This window comes from Podarcis raffonei, chromosome 2 (assembly GCF_027172205.1).
Source record: "Podarcis raffonei isolate rPodRaf1 chromosome 2, rPodRaf1.pri, whole genome shotgun sequence".
NCBI lineage: Eukaryota > Metazoa > Chordata > Lepidosauria > Squamata > Lacertidae > Podarcis > Podarcis raffonei.
Window position 1 is genome coordinate 29548118 of NC_070603.1, and position 16776 is coordinate 29564893.

The 16776-nt window shown below is 44.7% G+C and overlaps 1 protein-coding gene across 11 annotated transcripts in view; it reads left to right on the forward strand.

Annotated features, from left to right (window-relative positions):
• The window catches only part of CEP131 (centrosomal protein 131), a 29344-nt gene extending 24314 nt beyond the window's left edge, over positions 1 to 5030 (forward strand). For 10 of the 11 annotated variants that reach the window (XM_053375498.1, XM_053375497.1, XM_053375490.1 and 7 more), the window contains 4 exons: positions 841 to 1018; positions 1353 to 1549; positions 2818 to 2878; positions 4690 to 5030. In XM_053375498.1, coding sequence (XP_053231473.1) covers positions 841 to 1018; positions 1353 to 1549; positions 2818 to 2878; positions 4690 to 4764 — 511 coding nt within the window. In that variant the 3' untranslated portion in view covers positions 4765 to 5030. The remainder of the gene's footprint in view (positions 1 to 840; positions 1019 to 1352; positions 1550 to 2817; positions 2879 to 4689) is intronic. The other variant, XM_053375499.1, reaches the window with a different exon arrangement.
• The last annotated feature ends 11746 nt before the right edge of the window (positions 5031 to 16776 follow it).

A 16776-nucleotide genomic window follows, 5' to 3' on the forward strand; every position in this document is an offset into this window, starting at 1 on the left:
AAGGCTCCAGGAAAGCCTCCCTGGGGAGAGCATTCGGCAAGTTGGGAGCCACCACAGAAAAGGCCCATTCTTGTGTTTCCACCCTCTGGTCCTTGCATGAAGGAAGCACACAAAGAAGGACCTCAGGTGATGATTGCAAGGTCTGGGTTGGTTCATATGAGGAGATGTGGTCCTCGAGGTATTGTGACCCTCAACCACACAAGCAAGTAGTTGGCCTAGTCAGGTGGTGTGTATCTGCATATTTTGCTTTCCTTGAATCACCGGCCATTTGAAGCAACAGGTAATAATCCTGACTTTACAGGTGGGATTGCTGGTATTCCTTTGTGACTAGGTCCTTGAACCCACATATTTGCTACCTTGCCTTTTTTATTTTTCTCATAGCTCCAGGTATTCATTAGAACTGGTGCATGTTATAGATGGCCCACAGTGCCTTTATCAGTCATTGAAGGCACTTACCTCTGTGTTTTTGGAAGCTGAAAGTCAGAACGAACTTTCTCAGGACTGGCTTGCCTTTACACACAAACACACTTTGTTCAGAGTGCCAGAAGATCAGAACACTTCATTTGTGCTTTGGCAAATTTGTAAAGCAATGCTGCAGGATATGAACTCCAAACCAATTCTACCCTTCCACCAATATTTTGTGACTTCTAGACCTCAGTAATTTTCAGCCCTCTCAAGTGGCCCCAGTGGGCAGAAAGCTTGAGAACCCTTCTCTACAGTCACCTCATTCATAAAAATGGTCTTAAGAGCTGTATTATGCCTCAAAGGCCTCCTGATAAAACTGGGGGGTCTGCTCCAGCTTGAGCAGGCAGTCAGGAGCTCTTCTCATTCTCTATTCAGAATAAAGAGATTGCGGGACAAATATGAAGCAGAGCTGCAAGAAATGGAACACTCAGAACGTAAACTCCAAGAGCGCTGCAACGAGATGAAGGGACGGCTCTCAGAGGCAGAAGGCGAGATTTTTCACCTGCGAGGTCTGCTGCGGCAGAAGGAACAGGAGACAGAGGCTATCCGAAAGGTGGGTGTATCACAGAGAAGGCAAGCGGTGACTTCCTAGTAAGCTTTTTCTGCTCAGACAGGTTCCTCTCCAAATCCAGGGGAGAAAGGGAAGGTAGGGAGGAATCCCAGAGACCCTGATGTGATGAGTATGGGAGAGGTGTGTGGGTTCTTGTCTTTGGATAAGGTTTAAGGACCTGTAAATTCTGCTGGTGTAAACTGCAGAATAAAGAATTAGACAGACCTTGGATGGCAGCTTGAGTATGGCAGCCTTCTCTCTGACTTTATCTCTTGCATATCTGGAAAGTGACATCAATATGTCACATACTCTTCCCCCTCTCTGCTTGCTGTAACAGGTAGCGGATCAGCTAAGTCAGGAGCGCAGCAGCCTCTCTGAGGTCATCCGGCAGGAATTTGCAGATCGGCTGGTGAGCACAGAGGAGGAGAACAAGCGGCTCAAGACAGAAATGGCTGAGCTTCGTGCCCGGCAACGCTTGGAACTGGACAGAGTGAGGAGGGACAAAGAGGAGGAGCTGGAAGAAGTGCATAAAAGGTGAGGATTGATCTCACTTGCTGTAGTTGAGTTCAGGTCTGACCTAGAACAATGCTGCAGCAACCTGGGCTGGCATATCCCAAATGACGCTTGCGGTTGTCTTTTCTGCCATGCACGCCCAAGGCAGAAGCTCTTGTCAGTTTTAGTGTGGCAGCCCTGCCAAGGTGCACGCCCAAGGCAGAAGCTCTTGTCAGTTTTAGTGTGGCAGCCCTGCCAAGGTGCAAAACTGTCAAGTGGTGATGTGACAGGGCTGTGTAGCTAATCAGGGAGCTAACATTCTATGCCTAGATAACTGCAGTTCTGCACCACAACAAGCTGAATTGTGACCTGTATAATCTTATGCAAGTTGGCACCAATAAGCTGATGACGTATTTTGCATCTGAAAGTCATGAGGAGGGAAGGTTAGAGACCTGTGCTTGGTTCTGAGGTCTTGCTGTCCCTGACTACTGAAAAAACCTATATTGTGTCCCACCACTTCTTCTGAGACTTTCAGTAGCACAAATTCCTCTTCACTATCTCAAGTCAGCACTGATCTGTCCCTGTAGCTTTGGTTCGTCCCTTGGACCTAGACTGCATGTGAACGCAATAGGTTGAGTTGCTTGTCTTTTTTGCTTAAAGATTTACTACCGTTAATCTGGATCTTCAAGATCTTAGACAGCAGAGTAAGCAAAATGATCTATTTTTGCAGCACTAACCAGTAGTTTCAAATGTCACCTGTCCCATATTTTATTTTATTTATTCCTTGGATTTATATACTGCCTTTCATCATATGATCTCAGGGTGGTTCTTCATTTGTTGCTGTCTCTAAAAAGAAACCTGCACCCCAGTCATTTTTCAGACATTTGTATAATCTCTTACTGCTATTCTGAGAGCAGAAAGACCCATGTATAACTCGATCTATTTTTAACACACACACACCCAACCCCCCAACCCCCAGCATCACATTTTGCCTAAAGAAACCCCAGCCTTTTTGCAGGGTGCCCAGTCACATGTACAGAGACTGCATGTTTGGAGTTACTACATGTTTAAACAGTCTACTTAAATCTGTCTTCATTTGGGGGCACCATTCACCACTGAATGTCGGGAAAGGGCTTATATTGCCATGTGAGATCTTCTAGAGAAGCCAAAGTGAGGAGGCAGGTATTGTCCTTGGAGAAGCAGGAACATCTTCCTCTTCTTCCCCAGCTTCCAACATGACAGCAGAACATCAAGGGTACCATAAGTGTATGACCCTGGGTCTCAGTCTCCTTTCGCTTTCTTCTCTGTAGAGTGAAGACAGCAATTGTGAAGAAAGAGGAAGCAGTGAACAGCCTTCGAAAACTACATGAGGTGAGAGCTGCAAACCTGCTTATCCTTGTCACCATTGATGCAGAGAATAAGACAAAGTGAGGAAAACGATGGTGGTTTTAATTCATGGGATCCAAGGACGCAGGTGGAGATTGTGACATGGCAGAGCTAGCCCTGGGCTCACTAGGGGAAGAGACATTGAAGGCACTGGCTGGCTGCCGAGTCACAGTTTGCAAAAGAATTACAAAATGCTCATGGCACCAACTCCTTCTTGAACGAAACTACTGAGGAGAGGCCAAAGCCCTAGAAAATAAATTAATCCTCTGACTTCTGCAGGCAGTAAGAAAGATCAAGAGCAAACCAAAGGTAGCTGGCTAGCGAGATCGAGAGTGGAATTCAGTCTTGCCGCTCCACTTGTATAATGGCTTTTGATCCAGTGGATGCCTGAAAACTTGAGGGGTGGGGTATTTCCCATTGGAGCTCTTCAAAAATCTGTTCTAGAGGCTTTTCTAGACCCTCCAGAACAGAGCAGAAGATGGCATGTGTGGGGTGAAAGGAGAGTTGGAGAAAATTTCCTTCCCTCCTCTCACATTAGTAGAGATGTCTTCTAGAACAAAAGCTGTTCCATATGAGCAATGACAGCATTGGATTCTAGCCTGTGTTTCGTTTTGTTGTTATTTTTCCTGCTACTGCTGTTAATTTTGTAATGTTCAAGGGAATAAGATGAATAAAGCTATTTGAATTTGTAATTTTGGTATTATCTGGTTAATGTTCAATCCAACATGATTGTAGCCATCCGCCACAGAGGAGCCACTCCACTGCAAGACTTGAGCAGCAAATTAGTTTAGAAGAAGAATGGGGGAAAGTATTATTCCATCCAGCGTGCAATTTAATTGAATGTGTGAACTCTTTGCTAGGAAACATTAACCAAAACAACAATTGCTGTAGGTTGATAATAAAAAGCAGTATTAACATTTATTTATTTATTAATTTTGAAGGATCAATTGGATCAATATGACAGTGCACATGTGTTTGCACAATGTTCCAGAAATCCATAAATAAAACACTTCAGTAAACTGGTCATTGATTTTTTCCCAAGATAGAATAAAACTTTCTCAGTTCTCTTTGATTTTCATGTGGCTAGTTAGTTTCTGCATGTTAATGCAGTTTCAAGATCCCCGTTTTTTAATTGCTAACTCCTTATCACATTTTTGGGATCTTATCACCAACACCTTTGTACTTGTTAAGAGATTATTAATGGTTTTTTAAAAGTCGGTTTAATTAATTAAATGAATTAATCAGCATGTTTTTTATTAGATTAGTTCCCATAATTTGTTTAATGATATTTAACATTTTCCTCCATGTCTCCAGGATTTTAGGACAACTTTGCCATGGATATCTCCAATTACTTGTTTCTATACATCCTCTCCAACATATATTAGAATCCATTTCCTAAATGTGATAAATCCTGACTGTGATTAGATTAACACCTACACAATCTTGTAAAACATTCCTCCTTTTGCAATGCCACATGGAGCTTACGCTCACCCTTTTTAACCACTTCTGTCCCATCATTCCAAATCATTTCCCTGCAATTTAACTTGTAACTATTTCCTGTTCTCTGCCCCCCCCATTAAATTCAACAATAAAAGTGAGACCTTGAACAATTTTTACCTTGCTGTTTTAAAAGTGATTCCTTAACGATCAGAATAATTTTGATTTGCATTCATTTTATTAGCTTCTGTTAACTTTTGCAATTACATCCTTGCATTGCAAATTCTTCTGTTTTCCTCTTACATCCTTTCACCGCTATACATATTTCTCCCCTGAACTGAATTATCTTCTCTTTTCAGGCGGCCGTGAAGAGGGCAGACCACCTAGAGGCCCTTTTGGAGCAACAGCGTAAGCAGCTGCTAGCAGCCAAGTAGCGGCTGCACTGGTACCAACAGCCCTGCAAGGACAGAGCCAGTGATCACGAACAGCAACAGAAATGTGCCTGTCGTGGTCCACAAGAGACTTAAAATAAAACGAACACTAATCTGTATGTGGGTTGGGGAGGGATCCCCTCTCCCCCTTTTTAAGAAAAAATATTTTTTTTAACCTGTTTCTTTACTTGTGCCTGAGATATGACCTCTGGGTGGTATCCCAGTTCTTGCCAATGTATTTTAACAGTAAATCCAGCTGATTTGTAAGATGTCTGCCTAGCAGTGATTTTTACCCCCTCTGTTCTCTGCTAAAGCTACGCTTGCCTGCATAGGAGACCCCTGTTGGTTGCATTCTTGGCCCTGCATTATTCACCATTGGTAACACGGGAAGCTGCCTTATATACAAAGTTAGACCACTAGTTCATCTAGTCCAGTATTGTCTGCACCAGTGTTGGACTGGTAGGGCAGGAGGCAGGGTGCTCAACAGTAGATTGAGCCAGAGCCAATGACAGCCAAACCCAACTAATTCTAATGGTGTCCCCATCATCTTCCCTGCTGAGTTCTACAAGGGGCAACACTAAGGAGGAGTCAGCTGACCTGTTTGCCACCATCTGAACTGGTTGTAAAGTAGGAAGACACGCAGGAAGGTGGGAGGTAGCTGAGAGCATTTCCCCTCTCACTTTCCCTTCACCACGCATTACTCAAAGCATTGTTTAAAACAGCCAGTTCCCCCTCTTTTCAGTGTCCCTCCTTTCTTGCTGTACTCAAAATTCTCCCTCTTCTACTCTGCAGCTGCCATATGTGAGAGAGATAAACATATGTGGAGCCCTCAAATATTTCAAAGTTCCTTCAGATCATGTATTTCACCCCTGGTACCACGAGTTAAGTCAACTGGAAGCTCCAGATTTAATGTAGTAATTTAGAACAGGTGTTTTATTAACGAGCAAACACCCATATATGTACAACACCTGCAATCTGAACTTAACCTTCTCTTAACTGAGCAAACTTGGCAGGCTTTCTCTGACGGTTTCATACATCTTAAAAGATGTAGTAACATACACCATCCCAAAAAGGTTTGCAGAACGAGAGGAGGAGTCATGAAGATGGTTATCTGTGTGCAAGGGCGAGTTGAAAAAAGAGGAGGAGGTAGGAAAAGGGGGGTTGATGTGAAAATGGGTTGCAAAAAAAGGAGGGAGTAGAAGGCACCTGAATGGGGATGAAGATTAAAGCAGGGGCATGAAAGGGTCTGCAAAACAGGAAGGGAGGGTGGGTTGGCTTCCTAACTGGGCGGAAGGTTAAAAAGGGTATTTAGCAGTTGCAGTGGGTGGGAGGAGTTAGTTGCAGGAGGTTACCATGGAAGTGGTTTGGGGGGGGGGTGTTACACACAAGGGTGGGGAAGTATGGGGATGAAGATGAACATGGGTGCAAAACAGGGCTGCGTGACAGAGGAGAGCGGTGGATTCAGAAATGGGGTTTGGGAAGGTGAAAAGCAAGTTTTGTAGTTGCATGTGATGGGGAGGGGAACCTTGAGCTTAAGGTGGGGGGATTGATGAGTGAAGCGAGCAGGGACACAGCCCCTAGCTATTAATAAGTATTTATACAAGTCCTGTTGCAATTGCCTAAACCATTTCACTTCTATTATTTCCTTAACACAGCAGATTAGTTTTACTTAATCTAAAGACGCACAACTGTAATTCTGGAAAAGTAGCTATGTTGCCTGCAGCAGCAGAGTGCTGTGGTACAGCAATAGCACTCTGGGGACTTTGTTAAAAGCAAATGTCTCTTCACCAGTTGTTAGTTACCTTTTGCCCTTTATTACTTCTCCAGAGGTTTTTTTTATTGCTGCTGGGTGTGAAGCATAACACATTTGTAACTTGGTGGGCAGAGGCAGCTGTATTGTAAAAATCCATCTGCCCAGTCTAAAATTTTCCTCGGTTTCTGGAGTATACATGCCTGTAAAGAGAATTTGGCGGGTTCTGAGCCTGTGTTTGAGACCATTGCAGATCTGCTGCCCTTTCACAGAGTCTTCCTTGCTATTGTCTACCAGGTACACCTGTGATCAGGCCTAGGCTTAAGTCCTAACAATACCTGAAGCCACTTGCTGTCTGAATTATTATGTCCTACGTGCAGGTCACAAAGTGCTGTATTTCAGCCAAGGTGTATGTTGCAGTGAATTGTCTTTGGCAGAAGCAGACATCCTTTGTTGTTGTTGTTTTATTCCCAAAGTCTATTTTATGTGGGTGCCTGGAATTCAATTTATCTTTTTGCATTGTTCAGATAGCTTCAAGTAAAACCTAACCTGGTACAAAAAAGTATTGATAATGCACACTCAAGCTGACGCTTGCTCGATCCTCATAACTGCCTTGCTTTTACATCTTTTCCTATTCTCCCTAATGTTTGCATTAATATGGGAATGAATGAAACTTGTGAAGTCACAGGAAGATCATTGAAAGCAGACCTGTCACCCCTTTCCATGGCCCCCGCTTTTGTTATTTGCAGCTAGCCTGGCTAAAGCCATAATACAAGATTGGATTTTTCTCCAACTCCCAATGTCTTTGTATTGGAAAGGAGATTCAGATACGCTGGGTAAAGGGCTTTCCTGCATAAATATTCCACACACACCTGACCCATATAAGCTTGTTTACCCCATGTGTTGTTCTATTTGCATATAGAGTGAGCCTCCCAGAGGATTTGGGTGGCTTGGGAAATGTGTGCCACTCGGGTGCTAACGCTGCAAAGGACTCGAGATCCTAACCGTGTATCCCAAGTAAGTTGCTTTTGAAATCTGTAGGTTTCCTGTTAAATTACTGAACTGTAATTGTGTCAGATCGGTAACTGTGTTGTGCGTTCCTTCTGCTAACCACAGCAGGTGATGTAAAAGGGAGTGGAAGGAGAGTGAGAGAGGAGTGGCCTCACTTTAAGCTCGTGTTCCAACTGTGGACGGCAGGCAGCTCCCAACAGACTAGGCCTTGTAGCCACAGATAAAGCAGAAGAACATATATAGGAAGCTATATATACCTGGCTTGAGAGCAGTACATGTGAAAAGGATCTAGGAGTCTTGGTTGACCACAAACTTGACATGAGCCAACAGTGTGACGCGGCAGCTAAAAAAGCCAATGCAATTCTGGGCTGCATCAATAGGAGTATAGCATCTAGATCAAGGGAAGTAATAGTGCCACTGTATTCTGCTCTGGTCAGACCTCACCTGGAGTACTGTGTCCAGTTCTGGGCACCACAGTTCAAGAAGGACACTGACAAACTGGAACGTGTCCAGAGGAGGGCAATCAAAATGGTCAAAGGCCTGGAAACGATGCCTTATGAGGAACGGCTAAGGGAGCTGGGCATGTTTAGCCTGGAGAAGAGGAGGTTAAGGGGTGATATGATAGCCATGTTCAAATATATAAAAGGATGTCACATAGAGGAGGGAGAAAGGTTGTTTTCTGCTGCTCCAGAGAAGCGGACACGGAGCAATGGTTCCAAACTACAAGAAAGAAGATTCCACCTAAACATTAGGAAGAACTTCCTGACAGTAAGAGCTGTTCGACAGTGGAATTTGCTGCCAAGGAGTGTGGTGGAGTCTCCTTCTTTAAGCAGGTCTTTAAGCAGAGGCTTGACAACCATATGTCAGGAGTGCTCTGATGGTGTTTCCTGCTTGGCAGGGGGTTGGACTCGATGGCCCTTGTGGTCTCTTCCAACTCTATGATTCTATGAAGCTGCCTGTTATCAGATCAGATCATTGGTCCATCTAGCTCAGTAGTGACTGGCAGTGGCTCTCCAAGATTTCAGGCAGGGTTTTCCCCCCCAACCCTACCTGGAAATCCCAGAGATTAGATGGGATCCTAGGCAAAACAGATGCTCTTCCTCCACTGAGTTACAGCTCTTCCCTAGACTTTGTCAGAGAAGGAAAAGCTAATGCACATTCCTCCTGCTTTCCCCCTTCAGTTTGGGAGGGAAAAATAGGAGCAGATGGAGTTACTTATAAAGTGCATTTGTGACGGAGGCATCCTGCATATGTCCAAATAACTGAATACTGGTTTTTAAAATTAAAAATACTGCTTTCCATGACATGGGGATGTTCTACACATGTTCAGAAGACCATTAATAATTTTCTGCTTAGGAAAAAAATGTCGTAATACTTTTCAGAGACACTGGGCTCAAGGTCCCATCCTTTTGGAAAGCAAAAAAATTAGTCCTATTAAACTGTTCTGCTGTTTGATGGGTCTTGTCACCCAAGTGCTTTGTGCAAATGGCTGCCCTCTCTGTTTGCACTTTTGCTTACCCGCTATGCTTGGAAACTCCTCAGAGAAGCACCTCTACATCTGCATCCTGGTGTGGCGTATGGCAGGGCCAGTCGCGGTGTTAATCACAGCTCCAGCTCTGCATGAACACCCAGGCTTTTAAGTATTTAATCATGTGAAATCCAGTGTGGGAAAGCATTTCTAGAAAGAGCTCTTGTTTCAAATGAGGAGTAGGAGGGATTTATTCTCTTTGCAAACGGGCCTCAGAATGCTGCTCTGCCCAGATTCAGTAGGAAATAAACAGTCTTGTGCAGAGTGGGAGAAAGGAGGTGATTATCTTCTTGCTTGCTATCCATGCTTGTAAGAAATGACAGCATGGTTACTGATGGTGGAATTCAGTACTGCCAGTCCCAGTCCCTGTCTCCCCCAACAAGTCACTTTCTAGGAAGATATTTAAAATCCACATAAATGAGGTGCAAATAACCTACTATGATAGTCTGTAATCTGTTGCGTTGTCATTACCAAATCCAGAATGGAGGTAGTTGATCCTGGTAAGGTGCAACTGGCTGGAATATGCAAGATAACTTGGGACAGTTACATGCCCAGATCCAATAGTCTGCCCTTGAACGAAAGTGTTTATTTACGTGAATCTGCAATAGCAGTGACTGTGTATTTAGTAGTAAAATTTACTGCATTCGGCTGGGCTTCCTCATGCAAATATGCCCTTTCTGCTTTGTCAGAAATTCCCTGGGTGATATAACCTAACCTTGTGTAATTTAGCTTAGACAAGTCCCATGAAGTTTAGTGGGACTTCAAATAATTATGCACAGGACTGCAGGCATAAGGTTTTCCTGAAAGAAGCCTGAGTACCGTAATTTATTTGCATTGTTGATGAAATTCAGCGATCAAACAGTGTTCAGGGCTGTTATCCGTTCTAATTATGCAAAGCTTGGAAGCACTAACATGAATAATCTTGGTTTCTCACTTGCTGTGTGTGTGTGCATTTATAAACTGCATACACATGCATGTTATTGTGATTACATTAACCTGACTTTGCATTTAATAGATGGTCTCTCTTAGGGCCACTATTAGGTAATAGCTCCAAAATGTTTGCTCATAGCAGGCATAAAGGTAAAGGTAAAGGGACCCCTGACCATTAGGTCCAGTCGTGACTGACTCTGGGGTTGCGGCACTCATCTCGCTTTATTGGCCGAGGGAGCCGGCGTACAGCTTCCAGGTTATGTGGCCAGCATGACTAAGCCGCTTCTGGCGAACCAGAGCAGTGCACGGAAACGCCGTTTACCTTCCCGCTGGAGCGGTACCTATTTATCTACTTGCACTGGCGTGCTTTCGAACTGCTAGGTTAGCAGGAGCAGGGACCGAGCAACGGGAGCTCACCCCGTTGCGGGGATTTGAACCGCCGACCTTCTAGGCTCTGTGGTTTAACCCATAGCGCCACCCGCGTCCCTCATAGCAGGCATACTAACTGCTAATGCTAGATGTCAAAGGGCGGTGTTCAAAGTTCATTCCTGACTGCATCCTGAGTTCAAGGATTTGTTGTTCCACAAAACTGTGAGGCCACACTGCCCATTCCTGCTCTTTGGAAGAGGTGTGACTGCATGCATGTACCTATACGAAGCTGGTATGCTGTCCTCCCAGTTGAATGACGTGGCCCAGGGAGAGAGGGAAAAATAGTGGAAGTGAACAGCTGGCTTCGCAAATGGTGTAAACAGAAACGGTTTGGATTCTTAGATCATGGACTGCAGTTTCTTGAAGATGGACTTCTGGCAAGTGATGGGCTGCACCTCACAACGGTTGGGAGGAATGTTTTTGCCAAAAATCTCAGAAACCTCATCAGGAGGGCTTTAAACTGACTAATGTGGGGGAGGGAGACAGTGCTCCTGAAGGTAGGAGTCTATCAATTGATGAAGATGATCATCCAAATGTCATAGACCAAATGGAGCAAACAGCACGCAGACCTAGTGGTGGGAGGAAAAAATCCTTAAATAAGATACACGGGGGAATGATTAATGGACTTCAATTTCTGTACACTAATGCGCAAAGCATGGGAAATAAACAAGATGAGCTTGAGCTCTTGGTACAGCAAACTAAATATGACATAATAGGCATCACTGAAACCTGGTGGGATAAGTCCCACGATTGGAATGTAATAATGGAGGGATACAATCTATTTCAGAGAAACAGACCAGACAAGAAAGGAGGAGGAGTGGCGTTATACGTCAGGGATGTGTATACCTGTGAAGAGATCCAAGATTTAGAACCTCAAAGCCAAAGTGAGAGCATTTGGGTCAAAATTAAGGGAGAGAAGAATAACAGTGACCTCATTGTGGGAGTTTACTATAGATCCCCAAGCCAAACGGAGGACATAGATGATGCCTTCCTGGAACAGATGGCCAAGCATGCAAAAGGAAGGGAGATAGTAGTAATGGGGGACTTCAATTACCCGGATATTTGTTGGATGTCAAACTCAGCCAAGAGCATAAGGTCAAACAGATTCCTCACTGGCCTTGCAGACAACTTCATTGTCCAGAAAGTGGGAGAAGCAACAAGAGGAACAGCCATTTTAGATCTGGTCCTAACCAATGTTGATGACCTGGTTAGTGGGGTAGAAGTGGAAGGATCATTAGGCGCGAATGATCATGCTCTTCTGAAGTTTACTATGCAGCCGAAAGGAGCAGCCAAGCATACTAGGACTCAATTTATTGACTTTAAGAAAGCCGACTTCATAAAACTTAGGGAAGTGCTGGGTGAAATTCCATGGACAGTAATACTAAAAGGAAAGGGAGTTCATGATGGCTGGGAGTTTGTTAAGAGGGAGATAGTAAAAGCACAACTTCAGGCAATACCAATGAGACGGAAACATGGAAGGTGCCTAAAGAAGCCAGGGTGGCTATCTAAAGAACTTTTAACTGAGTTAAGATTAAAAAAGGATGTGTACAAAAAATGGAAAAGGGGGGAAACCACCAAAGAGGAATTCAAACAAATAGCCAGCACGTGTAGACACAAAGTCAGAAAAGCTAAAGCACAGAATGAACTCAGGCTTGCTAGAGAGGTTAAAAGCAACAAAAAAGGCTTTTATGGGTATGTTCATAGCAAAAGGAAGAACAAAGAAACAGTGGGGTCACTCAGAGGAGAAGATGGTGAAATGCAAACAGGGGACACAGAAAGGGCTGAACTCCTCAATGCCTTCTTTGCCTCAGTCTTCTCCGATAAAGAAAACAATGCTTGACCTGAAGAATTTGGAGCAAATGATTCAGCAGAGGAAACACAGCCCAGAATAACTAAGGAGATAGTACAAGAATATTTGGCTAGTCTAAATGTATTCAAGTCTCCAGGGCCAGATGAACTGCATCCAAGAGTATTAAAAGAACTGGCAGATGTGATCTCAGAACCACTGGCAGTCATCTTTGAGAATTCCTGGAGAACAGGCGAAGTCCCGGCAGACTGGAGGAGGGCAAATGTTGTCCCTATTTTCAAAAAGGGGGAAAGAGAGGACCCAAATAATTACCGCCCAGTCAGTCTGACATCAATACCAGGGAAGATTCTGGAGCAGATCATTAAGCAAACAGTCTGTGAGCACCTAGAAAGGAATGCTGTGATCACCAATAGTCAGCATGGATTTCTGAAAAATAAGTCATGTCAGACTAACCTGATCTCATTTTTTGACAGAATTACAACCCTGGTAGATGAAGGGAACGCAGTGGATGTAGCCTACCTTGATTTCAGCAAGGCATTTGACAAGGTGCCCCATGATATTCTTGTAAAGAAGCTGGTAAAATGAGGTCTTGACTATGCTACCACTCAGTGGATTTGTAACTGGCTGACTGACCGAACCCAAAGGGTGCTCATCAATGGTTCCTCTTCATCCTGGAGAAGAGTGACTAGTGGGGTGCCACAGGGTTCTGTCTTGGGCCCGGTCTTATTCAACATCTTTATCAATGACTTGGATGATGGACTCAAGGGCACCCTGATCAAATTTGCAGATGACACCAAACTGGGAGGGGTGGCTAACACCCCAGAGGACAGGATCACACTTCAAAATGACCTTGACAGATTAGAGAACTGGGCCAAAACAAACAAGATGAATTTTAACAGGGAGAAATGTAAAGTATTGCACTTGGGCAAAAAAAATTAGAGGCACAAATACAAGATGGGTGACACCTGGCTTGAGAGCAGTACATGTGAAAAGGATCTAGGGGTCTTGGTTGACCACAAACTTGACATGAGCCAACAGTGTGACGCAGCAGCTAAAAAAGCCAATGCAATTCTGGGCTGCATCAATAGGAGTATAGCATCTAGATCAAGGGAAGTAATAGTGCCACTGTATTCTGCTCTGGTCAGACCTCACCTGGAGTACTGTGTCCAGTTCTGGGCACCACAGTTCAAGGAGGACACTGACAAACTGGAACGTGTCCAGAGGAGGGCAACCAAAATGGTCAAAGGCCTGGAAACGATGCCTTATGAGGAACGGCTAAGGGAGCTGGGCATGTTTAGCCTGGAGAAGAGGAGGTTAAGGGGTGATATGATAGCCATGTTCAAATATATAAAAGGATGTCACATAGAGGAGGGAGAAAGGTTGTTTTCTGCTGCTCCAGAGAAGCGGACACGGAGCAATGGTTCCAAACTACAAGAAAGAAGATTCCACCTAAACATTAGGAAGAACTTCCTGACAGTAAGAGCTGTTCGACAGTGGAATTTGCTGCCAAGGAGTGTGGTGGAGTCTCCTTCTTTGGAGGTCTTTAAGCAGAGGCTTGACAACCATATGTCAGGAGTGCTCTGATGGTGTTTCCTGCTTGGCAGGGGGTTGGATTCGATGGCCCTTGTGGTCTCTTCCAACTCTATGATTCTATGATTCTAATCCTTGATCTTCTACCACTTCAGAGACAACAATACCAAACTACCATCTTATCCAGATTACCTTCATGTGTTGGTCATGTTACCCTTTTTGCATGAATCCGTGCTGAGTTGCTCTAGTGCAGGGGTAGGTAAACTAAGGCCCAGGGGCCGGATCTGGCCCAATCGCCTTCTCAATCCGGCCCGTGGACGGTCCAGGAATCAGCATGTTTTTACATGAGTAGAATGTGTCTTTTTATTTAAAATGCCTCTCTGGGTTATTTGTGGGGCCTGCCTGGTGATTTTACATGAGTAGAATGTGTGCTTTTATTTAAAATGCATCTTGGGTTATTTGTGGGGCATAGGAATTCATTCCCCCCAAAAAGAAAAATGGACGGTCCAGGAATCAGCATGTTTTTACATGAGTAGAATGTGTCTTTTTATTTAAAATGCATCTCTGGGTTATTTGTGGGGCATAGGAATTCGTTCATTCCCCCCCCCCAAAAAAATAGTCCAGCCCACCACAAGGTCTGAGGGATGGTGGACTGGCCCACGGCTGAAAAAGGTTGCTGATCCCTGCTCTAGTGCAAAGATGGAGAACCTGTGGTGGCCCTTTAGATGTTGTTGGACTCTAATTCGCATCATCCTCAGTCAGCATGGCTGGTCCACTTGCTGGCTTCAGGGTGCTTTTGAATTTGCGGGGATGAACCTTACAAACCAGAACTCTGGCAACTAGTAAAAGCACCGTACACACTATTCAGTAGGAATGTGTAGAAAGGTGGGGAGTGCTGCCATTTTGTGCAGGCATTTACCCTTGTACTAATCCTCTGATTCTCTCTGTGCAACGTTTGATCTTTGCAGTTAGCTAATTTCTAGGCCAATGCCCCTTTCAGACACAAATAATACAGCTGCATTATATAACTGATTATGCAGGGTTTATCTTGGAGAGTGGCCCAAGCCCTACAGTTGCAATGGAGCTTGAGAGAAGGCTAGCATTAGTAACCAGCAGGAACATTATATGTCTGAGCTTTGCAATATTTTCTAATGCGATTTAGAGCCGTAGCTTGAATTCTAACATCTTGGCATCTTCTGAATTCAGATGCATTATTCAAAGTGATGGTTCTTAATGAAATGTTTGCTATTTTCAATCGTCTTTATGGTAGCACATTTCCATGGCAACAAACAATGTATATGCGAAGCTTCAGATGGCTGGAAGCAAGAGGGCTGCTCCAGTGGCGTTGTCATTTCTAGTAAATTCCAGAAGACAGATTTGCTCTGTCCAGTGTTTCTCTTGCTAAGGTTATAAGTTCCACGAGGAGAGACAAATAGATTTCTCAGACCCCTTGAAACATCCCTATGGGAGCATAGCAATTTCTCTGTCATGTCCATCCTTTCTTGTAACCAGTTAGCATGATTATTCTCTTACACCACCCCACAAATCCTTTAACATGGATGTTGTATGCTGCAGTGGAAATCAACCATGGTCTTTTGAATCCTCTCAAGACCAAGACTGAAGTTACATGGCCATTGCCCTTTGTGTAGATTTCCCAGATATGAATAGCAATTAAGGACTCCAGTCCGTGAATGAGAATTCACAGGGACCTGTCACCATGCTAAAAAAAAACACACTCCAAAACAACCCTCTGAAAAAGTTCAACTTGTGGTGACTTTGCCACCCAGTACTTTTTGCTACCTGAGGCAAAGGGCAACATGGCACCCCCCCCCAAGACCATGTACAGAAGCTGACTGGGCTGGCACCTGAATTTTATTTCAGTACTAGCGGTAGGAAAGTGTTCTCTGTAGGGTAGTTATGGAGAAACCTGGCAAACTATGTGGCATGCACAGCTCTGTCCCCACAACCAAAGCATACAACCAGGCACCTGCCACTTGAGCTGTATTGCCTCACTGCCAAATGGCAAGGCTGGCCCTGCTTTGCCGACAATCATGTGATTTTCACCTTTGGAGGATGTCTTAAAAGCCAGCTGTAGCACAGGTGCCACCAGATGGCACTATTCTCTTAACCTCAAAAAGCTGAGCTGTGCTGGATAGAGAAGGCTTCAAGTGCACATAGGCAATCTGTCTCTTGTTCATTCGCCTTTTCTTTTTTCTCCAAAGCAAGCCGATTTCTATCATCTTTACTTCAGCTTGCTAAGAGCCTGTAGGCAGAAAAGAGGAATCCCTGCCTAAGTTGACAGAGCAGAACCTTCTCATCCAGAACCAGCCTCTCTCAGGCCATGTGCTAAAAACCAGCCCTCTTTTGAGCACATGACTGTTGAGATGCACTCTGGTGAAGTAGGGGCACTCTTTGGCTCTGCCACCACTGCTCTGCCATCCTCAGATCCTTCCCAGCAGCCAGGGAGCATCTCCTGGGGTATGAACCCTGTAAGGCAGAACTTTCCAAACTGTGTGCCGTGACATGTTTGTGTGTCGGCTGCAGCATGTAGGTATGTCGCCATGCTCCTTCTGGGGGCTGGAAAGGGGTTAGTTTAACCTCCGGTTTGCTAGTAAAACTGAACGACTGTGTTGCAAAATGATGCGTGTCTAAAAAGTGCGTCCCCGACATGAAAAGTATGGAAAGCTCTGCTGTTAAGGTTCTACAACCCATGCAGCTGTGGTAAAGTAAAGGTAAAGGTACCCCTGACCATTAGGTCCAGTCACGGATGACTCCAGGGTTGCGGCGCTCATCTCGCTCTATAGGCCGAGGGAGCCGGCATTTGTCCGCAGACGGCTTCTGGGTCATGTGGCCAGCATGACTAAGTCGCTTCTGGTGAACCAGAGCAGCGCACGCAAACACCGTTTACCTTCCTGCTGGAGCGGTACCTATTTATCTACTTGCACTTTGATGTGCTTTCAAGCTGCTAGGTGGGCAGGAGCAGGGACCGAGCAACGGGAGCTCACTCCGTTGCAGGGATTCGAACCGCCG